Here is a 9397-nt window from a genome sequence, read left to right on the forward strand (position 1 = left end):
CTCCCCGTGGGGCCCGGGGAGTCTGGAGTGCACGCCCATCCCTTCCCCGGGGAACAAAACATGTGGAGCCCTTTAAGAAAGCAGAACAGAATGTGTGGACCCTCCTAGTGCACCAGTTTGGCCCTACGGCCACCAGCTGGCCCAGGGCCTTGAATGCCACACTGACAGGTTTAGAATCCAGTGGGTTTCTGGCAAAACTGCCCCCTTTGCCTCATCTCTCTCCCCAGAACTGCCCACAGGCAGCCCTACAAACTACAAATGATGCTGGGAGTCCGGAGGTTTTCACTGAGGGCTCAGGAGCTGAAACTGATGCCTGCTCCGCGGGGGAAGGCTGCACTCCTAAGCCCGCTGCCTGCTCTTAGGTTGGTGGTTCCTTTTTCACTTTTTTTCAGGACGGCCTGGCCTCGGAAACAAGGCCTGCACAGACTTCGGCCCAGGGCTCCCCGCGGCGCACCCCACCTCGCAGGGCTCGCAAAGCCAGACAGAGGCCTTTCATGGCTTCAAAAGTTCCACCAGGTCCTCCAGCCACAGGAGGCTGGAATGGGTAACTGAATCCTACTCAAGGAAAAAAAAAAAAAGGCACAGTGACCTTTTGTCCCAGCAGAAGTTCCCGGCTTTCTCCCCAGCCAGCAGAGGCGGCTCAGCCAGGGGAGTAAGGAATTGCAGATGTGCACGCGGGGCCACGGCCGCCTTCCCCACGGCAGGGCTACCTCGCCGGACAGCTGCGGGTCGCCGCGGTATCCAGGAAGCCCGGAGCCCGACCCCGCTCCAGTCCTGGGCCCCCTCCCAGCTTCGGCCCAAAGGCTCGCGGTCATTGCTGCCCCTTCCCCGCGCCTCGCCCAGAGCTCGTTCCAGCAAAGCGACGGCAACACGGAATCAACATTTCTATGGGGCAGAGGTTCCTGTTGGGACGTGAAGAGGGCGCGCAGGCCTGTCTGGGACACACTAAGGGCTGCCCCCGGTACTGCAGGGAGGGCGCAGGTGGGGGCCGCCTCTCCTCGGTGGGCGCGGAACACTGAGAGCCGGTGGGGGAACCCCGCGCTGGCCGGCTCTGCTCGAGACTTGGAGCAAAGCAGAGAAAAGCGCCCTCACTGCACAGGGGCTGCGGGCATCGCTGTGTCGCAAGCGTCCGGGAGCGGGAGAGAACTGATTCCCTTCCGTCTGTGTAGACTTGGCCAGATCGCCCTCACCAAGTGCAAGACCGGAACTGGGCAGTCCCCTCCCCCTACCACCCTTGGACCAGTCCGATCGACGCCCCCATCCCGCGACGCTTCCCGGTCCCCAGAAACCCGCTCTCGGGCTCAGGCGCTGAGAGGCCGGGGCGCCGAAGTCCGCGCCCCTGCGGATGAAGGGGCCGCACTCACCGCACATCGTGGCCACTGCTCCCGCCCTTCGCAGCTCCTGCGTTCAGCAAACACCGCACACTCAGTGCACGCTGAAGTTCGGAGACGCCGGGCGCCGGCCCTTAAAGACCGGAGCCCTCCGCCAGGGGCGGGGCTGGGGCGGGGCTTCCTCCGGTCCCTGCTCCCCACTGGCCCCCGGTTGTCGTGACAACGGCCGGGACTGGGCCCCTCCAGTCAAGGAGGAGGACGAGAGGCGGCTGGAGGCGCCAGTCCCGTCGGGAAAGCGGGTGTCGGGCACGGGGTCCTGAAGAGGGGTTTGGAGGAGCTCGAGGGGACGGCGGACTCGGCCTCACATGCTGCGGAGGCGCAGGACCTGAGGCAGGTGCCTGTTCCTCCGTCTGCGAAAGGGGGGTGGCAATGGTACGCCAACTGGGACGCAGTGAGGGTTACGACAGTCTGTGTAACGCACAGAGCACGTTGTCAGGCACGACGTGCGGGTTCAGGTGTGCGCCCCCCCGCGGGCCAGATTCCTCAGAGCGCCAGGTGGCCTTCAACCTGGTCGCCGCCCTCTAAGGAGAGAACTCCAGCGCCTGGTTGACAGATGAGAAAACGGAGGCTCCTCAGAGATGGAAAGGGACTGACCAAACTGGGTAGTGGAGGCGGTGGCAGAATCCGAGCTCGGTCCCCACTGCAGAGCTGGAACCGGAGGCGGGGATTCCCGAGTTCCCGGGTCAGCCCAGCTGGGACGACCCAAGAAGCTGCCCCTTGGCTGCCGCGCGGGCCAGCTGTTCGCGCGGCGCCCCGCGCGCGCGCCCGCGCGCGCGCCGACCGCGTCCCTGCCCCCGGGGCCGGGAGTCCCCCAACCCGCCCCCCCCCCACCGTGACTCACCGAGGCCGACACACCCCGCCCGTTCCCGGCCGTCCCCTCCCCTCTCCGCTGCGCTCCCGGCCTCAGTCTCCCGTGGGAGGTCACGAGGACTGGCCCAACATTTGCGTACTTTGAAGCCATCTGGTGTTTTTTACTTAACTTAAAAAAAAAAAATCCTGAAACTACAAACAGATCCTCCCGGTCATGTTAGAGAACAAAACGAAGCTTTTTACGTCTTGTCTAGAGCATTTCCTGATGCAATCTCTCTTCACCGGGCTCTGCGGGCCCTGCGGGAGATGTCTATGGTACACACTCGCCTATTGAGGAAAAGAGATCAGTGGCAGCGAGGAGGGAGTTTGGCTTGAATCGGAGCAGGAAGGAGCAGCGCAGCTGGCTCAGCAGCCTCTGCACGGCGCTCAGCCTGCGCTGGCTGGCGGGGTCGCCCTCAGTTCTGGGCGGGGCTTGATGCCTGTCCTGGCGCAAGGGGTTTAACGCGGAGTGGAAGCAGACCCAGCCTGGGCCCCGCTGGCACCTCCGAAGCGCTGGGAGGCAGACACGAGTCCGGTGTCACACAGAGCCAGACAATTCCGGGTGGCATAAGGGGAGGGGCAGGCGGGGCTATGGGAGGATGCCGGCCTCTGCCAGGACCGGGCTGCGGTTGGGGCTGGCGCAGGTGAGTGCAGGGCCAGGGCAGTTACCAGAACAGTGTCCAGAAGGGAGGGCGGAAGAGGAATGTGCCGAAGTCCCATGCGGGGGGCTAGAGCTAGCCTCGGCAGGACAGGCTGTTCTGCCCCAGGCCAGCCTCCACCCTCTGTGACAGGGTGATGTCAGCAGCTCTCTGCGAGCACCCAGGCACCAAGAGCCCGAGGCTCTAGCAGGGCCCAGATCTGTCTCCCACCGTTCTCCTGGTTTCTCAGCTCCCCGGTGGGGAGTGAATGCAAGGCCCCCTGTGGAGGTATCTGAAGCTGCTGCTGGCCCAGCATCCCCCCTGCTACCGGGACCAGCCCCCGAGATTCTTTGGGAGCACAAAGGCCTGGGCCGGGCCGCGCACTCACGAGATCCCCCTGGCATCCCGATGGGGGTCACCAGCAAAAAAGATGAACTTGTCTCTGCGGTGGCACAGCTGGTGGCCAGGGGGACTGGAGATGCTGGGGACCCTCTTGCCATTTTCATAGGCCCTGAGTTCAGCCAGGTGTGAAGCCAGGACCGACCCCTGAACTGCTTGGTAAGTCCCTCTCTTTGCTTGAGGCACTCTCAGTGACTTCTTCCATTTGTAACCAAGTAGAATGCTGATTCCTTCAAACCACTGGAACTGCAAGCCGTTGGGCAGCCGGTGGCCCCAGCCCATAATGTCCTGCAGCCTGAAGCCCCCTCCTGCCCTTGGACTTGTCAGTGACGTGGTCCAGGTAGAGCCCAAGCAGCCCCCGAATTGGCTGAGATTAAGCAATCTGCCTGAAGTCGCACAGCTGGGAGGTAGGGGCTGGTCAGGCAGGAGGCCAGGCTTGGCCCTGTCACAAGGGAGGATGTGGGACCAGGCATAGGTGGCTCCCCCAACCTGGCCCACACTCATGCTTCCAGGAGGGTGAGCCTGAGCAGCTGGCGACAAAGGCCCAGAGGGCCTGGTGGGGCGGGGCCAGCGGGTTGTGGCGTCCAGCGTCATGGCTGACCTGTGTGGCTGTCTCAGGCCCCACTTTCTGGCAATGACCGGACCCCTCTGGCTAGGGGATGGGACCACACACTGGGAATTTGCAAACAGCAGCCACAAACACATCTTTCTTGCCTCAGTTTTTTTTTTTTCAAACCTCAAGTAAACTTCTATATAGTTGGGAGATTTGCTTACTGACCTGGCTTTTCCCAAACAACCAGAGATCTGCTCCCCAGCCCTCTGCCCCGCTTCTGGCTGAGCCCCATGTCTGTGTGGTACACATGGAGCAGCCTGTGGTCTCCCCACCACAGCCCTGCTCAGCTGCTTTTCCTTCTGACATTTCCACTGGGCCCTGGGGAGGGTTATGGGGTCCATGGCGTTAGCGCAGGTAGCTAGATATTAATAAAGGAAGAGGGCAAAGGGAATCAGACATTATAAGGCAAAATCAACTAGGGAGCAGAAGCCTGCTTGCTTCACCGGGGAGCTACAGCCTCACACACGCCCTAGGTCCCCGTCGTCTGCACTGCCGATCACTGGGGGAGGGAAGCGGGCCGCAAAGCGAGAGGTAAGCACTGCACAGTACGAGCCAAGAGGGCGACCTGGAGGGCCTGGCAATCTGGCCTGGGAAAAGATTGGATTGGATACAGCCTTGGAAGATCTAGGAAACGGAGGGGTTAGGGGTGGGCCCATCAGAAGCCTGCAAAAGCTTGGAGAGTTAATTAGTTATTTTGAAAAAGCTCCTGATCCTTCCCAAGCCCAACATAATATATTCCCAGCTAGCAAAGAGCCGTGTCTCTCTCTCTCACTGTGACAGGCACTCGCCCTGCATGCTCAATAGCAACCATGCGGGTCTAACAGCCGCCTGGGGCCCGGAACACGGGATCTGTGTACGTTGGCCTTATTTCTAGACGTGGAGAAGACAAAATTGGACTTTTTCTACAGCAGGGGGCACCAAGATGAGACATTGGAAACCTGGGGGCAGCCTTCTAATCTTACCACGCCACCACTTCCCACGCGGGGACCTCTCTGAATGCTTTCCTTGGGACTCCGTGAAAGGACACCGTTCCCACCGGCAAGAGTGTTGCGGCGAGGGCTGCCCTCTGCCTCCTGCGGGAGTCCCAACGGGGCTTTTACCAGGTCCCACGTCGTCAGTAGGGTCTTCACCACCAGCCTCCAAGTGCCTCAGCTGGGCATGGCTGCTGAGCGGTCAGGAGTGGTCCCTCTTCTTCCCAACGCCTTGCAGCCCCCTGAGAGAAGACATGCCAGGCAGGCCTTGATGACAACTCCCGGAGCCCAGAGACCCAGCCCAGCGCCGCGCAGCACAGGGGTTCCCAGGCTTCGGTGGAGGGAGGGCCCGGGGCTGGGGGTGCAGCACACCGAGGCCTGTGGCCGAGAGCCCTGCACTGGGTCACTTCATCTGGGTTGGGCAGGAGATTCTATTGGGGTCCTTGAATGGTACCCACAGAGGGCAGGGTTCGGGGAGCCCAGGTCGGATGCCCTGGGTGTCCTGACCCAGATATGGGTGCCCTGCCTCAGGGCTGCCAACCCTCAGCTCAGACCTCAGACGGGCGGGACAAGGAATGGCAAGGTCGGGAGCCACCTCGTCAGCTTCTCCCACCGCCCTCCTGTGCCGCTGGGCTGGGGTGGGTGGGCAGGGGGGTGCCAAAGGCCCAGGGCTCGGGATGGTCTGAGAGATTGACCAGGGCTCAAGGACAGCCAGCAATGGAGAGCTGGGTGGGGAACTGAGGCAGAAATCCCTTTACAGAGTGAGGGCCCGGGGGCGGAAGGCCTCAGAGGCTTGGCTAGGACACAGTAAAGGGGGAAGCCGTGGCTGCCATGTGGTTCCACCTCAGCCCAGCCCGGTGCGGGTCGAGAGAGGACCCCCCCGGCACAGGCCAGGGCTGCACAGAGCCGCCCACCCCGAGGAGCTCCCAGACCGGGGCTCGTGCGCCTCCCACCCTCCTGCAGGGCTGGAGCGGAGGGTGGCCGGCCACCGGGCTGGGCTGGTGTGCTCTTTTATGAGTGCCTGTTGATTTTTCAAAAGTATAAGGCTAATTATTTACTAGGATAACTTTTTTTCTCATAGAAGAAATGCATAGTCATTTTAGGAAAAACAATAAAAAATTGTCAATTTTTATACTCCATGTTATTCTTTGCATCTGTAGTCCTTATTTAAACAATGGTATGATCATACTGCAAATACTGTCTTGTAGCTGCAGTTTGGTTTCTGATGAGAAAGAATTTCAAATCGCGCTGCAGAGCCTGGATCTGGCCCAGGCTCTCGCGCCCTGAGTCCAGGCACCTTGGCTGGGCCAGGAGAGGGTTGGAGGTCTGAGTGGGACGAGCAGAAACCTGGACTGCACTGAGCACTGGCTTTGGGACAGCGGTGAGTCGGGAGTGCGGCCAAGCCCTGGAGGCCCCGGCGAGGTCGCAGGGGGCTGGCGCAGCCGCGCCTGCCTGTGCAGGGTCTGCGGCAGCACCTGCTCCCGAAGCTCATCCTGCTCCGAGCAGCATAATACTTCAAGCTCGATTTTTTTCTGGCACACATCCCCTCAGACACAAAACGGCACGTGTGGGGTTCCTGCCAGAGCCGGGGGAGGCTTCACATTCACGACAATGAGGTGAAATAAAGCTCGGTTATGCGTTTCTCCCACAAATGCCCTGGACTCTCCCGCATGCCCCCGCTCCGTGGTAGGGGGCGGCGCAGAGAGGAAGCCAGCCCGGTGAGGAGCCGACGGGCCTTTGCAGGCAAACACGTGCATCAACACACAGGAGGGGACCCAGAACCCAGAATTATCTCCTGGAGGGCAGGCCCCTTGCTGTACAGGTTTCCCCTGCTGGGCAAGTGTCCTAGGAACCCGTCTGTATCACTGCACCAGCTGGCGCTGTTGTGCGAGGCTGTGTTCAGCTTCGGTGAATTTTGTTTGAAGACTCTCAGTGCATTTGCCCATTTCACGACGGGGGATTTACCAGTGCACCTGCCCACACCACGCGGAGTGTTCAGCAGTTTTTGACCAAAAACAGCAGGACCCCTGTGCCCCACCCTCCCTATTCACCTGATCTCACCCCGAGGGACATGTTTTTGTTTCCCCGGATGAAAACGTAAGCTAGCAGTTAGCAGAATGCAGGAGGAAGGTGGGAGGGGGTCCACAGCATTCAAAGAAAAGCCCATAAAACAGCTTTGGCTAACTGCCTGCCTCTGGTCACTATCTGTTTTACTGGGAGGTCCCTCGTGCTTCCAGAAAGAGCCCATAAATAACTGGGTACGTGCCTCAACTGGAATTAACTGTCCCCTGTCACGTATCTGTCTTACAACAAGATGAACAAATGCGGTCTGGAGCAAGGTAAGGATTCTGGATTAACAACCCTCCACGCGTACCTGCTTTTGGTAGTTATGTTCCTGTCCCCCTGGGGGAAGCTGGCTCCACCTTTACCCACCAATCAGTATGGAGCTCCGTGGCCCACCGGCTAACTCAGTCAGTCCTCAGGACAAAGGACCTGCCGCTGGCCCTGCCTTGCCTTCACCGCGCCTCCTGCTTTCCTCCCCACCTCACCCGGCCTCTTCCACGAGAACATGTCACTAAAAAACTTTGCCTGTAAACTAATCAGCTTGCTGATCTGTGATTCTTCACAGGGTCAGCAAGAAGAACTGAGTCTTTCCCATAACAACAAAAAAAAAAGTCCTCAAAGGGAATCATTTTGACAATGTGGAAGAGGCAAAACAAAAAACAGCAGAAGCACTAAAAGGCATCAAAGTCTATGAATTCAAAACCTGTTCTGAGCAGGGGAAAAAATGTCTCAATAGGTGTATTGCATCACATGGAGAGTAATTTGAAGGCGACTAAAGTTTAAACATGGAAAAATAAATACACAATTTTTAATAAATAAATACTGGGTTTTGGGGGCCCCCCGCATACACACACGCACATACAGACGCACAGGGAAAATAGGTACGCGCTCAGATTCCAGCTGAACGTTGTAAGCTGAGAGGGTATTCAAATGGCAAGTGAAGCGGAGGACTTTCCAGGCAGGAGGGACAGCACATGCAAAGGCTCAGGGGTGGGAAGAACCAAGTCAGGCACGGGAAGGGGGACCTGCTCAGTGGTGCAGCCTACGCCTTGTCGGGGACTAGCGCACCGGGTCCAAGCAGGTAACGCAGGTAGGGAAGCTGAGTGGAGATGAGGACACGATGGAGTGACAGAGCAGTGGGGGCCGTGGGCCCTGGGACCCTGTGTCCTGATACCAAACGAAAGACACGAGCTGGTGTTGCCATAAGAAACGTTTAAACCGGTAGAAAATTTTCATGAGTTTATTTGAGACAAACTGACGACAATTGCCAAGAAGCAAAATCTCAATGGACTGAGGAAATGTTCCAGAGAACAGCAGTTTTGTACCTTATTTTATACATTAGCATCAACGGAGAGGCTATAAGGTGGTTATGTGAAAGCCATTGGTGATAGATGGATCAGGGAGGCGGGAAGAACCGAAGCGGGGAAATCTCTGAGGCTGGATAAAACTTAACGTGGTCAAACACGTACTGCTTCCTCTGCACAGGCGGGTAAAGGATAGTTAACAATTAACATGATACAATAATGAAATCACCACGGTCTCCATGGTCTCTCTCTGGCGCACCGATGGTGCCCTGAGGAGTCTGGAAAAAGGAAATGCCCCTGACCTCCCAAAGGGGTGTCATCCTAGGTGCAAAAAGACAACACACAGGTTCAGCTAAGGTAGAGATGGGACCTTTGTCGGGGCAGATACTGGCCTGGGTCATGACTACCTGCCATGACAGGCTTGTAGTTGGAAAGCTTTAATAATTTCAGGCCATCCTATGTGGTCACTTCAGTCGCTGAGTTTCTAAGGCCGGCACGCGGGCCCCCTGAGCTTGTCAGGTTCAGCATGTGGCCCCCTTCTCATCCACACTGGCCAAGAAGCAGGGATCAGCTAGGGGAAGGAGGACCCAAAGGTTCTAAGCGGCTGTTTTAAAAAAAATAACTCAGCCTTGACTGGTGTGGCTCAGGAGACCGAGTGCTGGCCTGCGAACCAAAGGGCCTCAGGTTCAATTCCCAGCCAGAGCACATGCCTGGGTTGTGGGGATACATGAGAGACAACCACACATTGATGTTTCTCTCCCTCTCTTTCTCCCTCCCTTCCCCTCTCTCTAAAAATAAATAAATAAATACAATCTTTTTTAAAAAAGTAATAATTCAAGGGAGGTGTTTCCAGTTTTGTTTACAGGCAGGCGTTTCCTGGAAGGCACCCCTGCGAGTGGAGCGCTGGCGCAAGCGTGGGTCGAGGGGCCGCAGGAGCGCCCGTGGTTTTAGGCCGGAGAGCGGGAGGCCCGGCGCAGCGTGGCCCGCGGCCCGCCGAGCCTCTCCTTTGCTGGGGCATTTCCGGTGCACTCCCGGAGGGGAGCCACGGCTGTGGCTGGCCTGGCCGGGAGCGGCCGACGGCTGGGCAGGGACCCAGCAGAGAATTCCTCTGGTAAATATTTTAGGCTTATGGGCCACAGCAGATCTCTCTGTGTTGTGAATTTTTTTT

At 58.4% G+C, this 9397-nt stretch overlaps 1 protein-coding gene across 1 annotated transcript in view; it reads right to left on the reverse strand.

Moving 5' to 3' along the window:
* Window positions 1–1465, reverse strand: part of GFPT2 (glutamine-fructose-6-phosphate transaminase 2) — a 40457-nt gene extending 38992 nt beyond the window's left edge. Inside the window, exon 1 of the mRNA XM_054566289.1 lies at window positions 1365–1465. Coding sequence (XP_054422264.1) covers window positions 1365–1371 — 7 coding nt within the window. The 5' untranslated portion in view covers window positions 1372–1465. The remainder of the gene's footprint in view (window positions 1–1364) is intronic.
* Window positions 1466–9397: the final 7932 nt, after the last annotated feature.

This window comes from Pteronotus mesoamericanus, unplaced genomic scaffold (assembly GCF_021234165.1).
Source record: "Pteronotus mesoamericanus isolate MK-2021 breed Mesoamerican mustached bat unplaced genomic scaffold, CSHL_Meso_final contig_171, whole genome shotgun sequence".
NCBI classification, from domain to species: domain Eukaryota; kingdom Metazoa; phylum Chordata; class Mammalia; order Chiroptera; family Mormoopidae; genus Pteronotus; species Pteronotus mesoamericanus.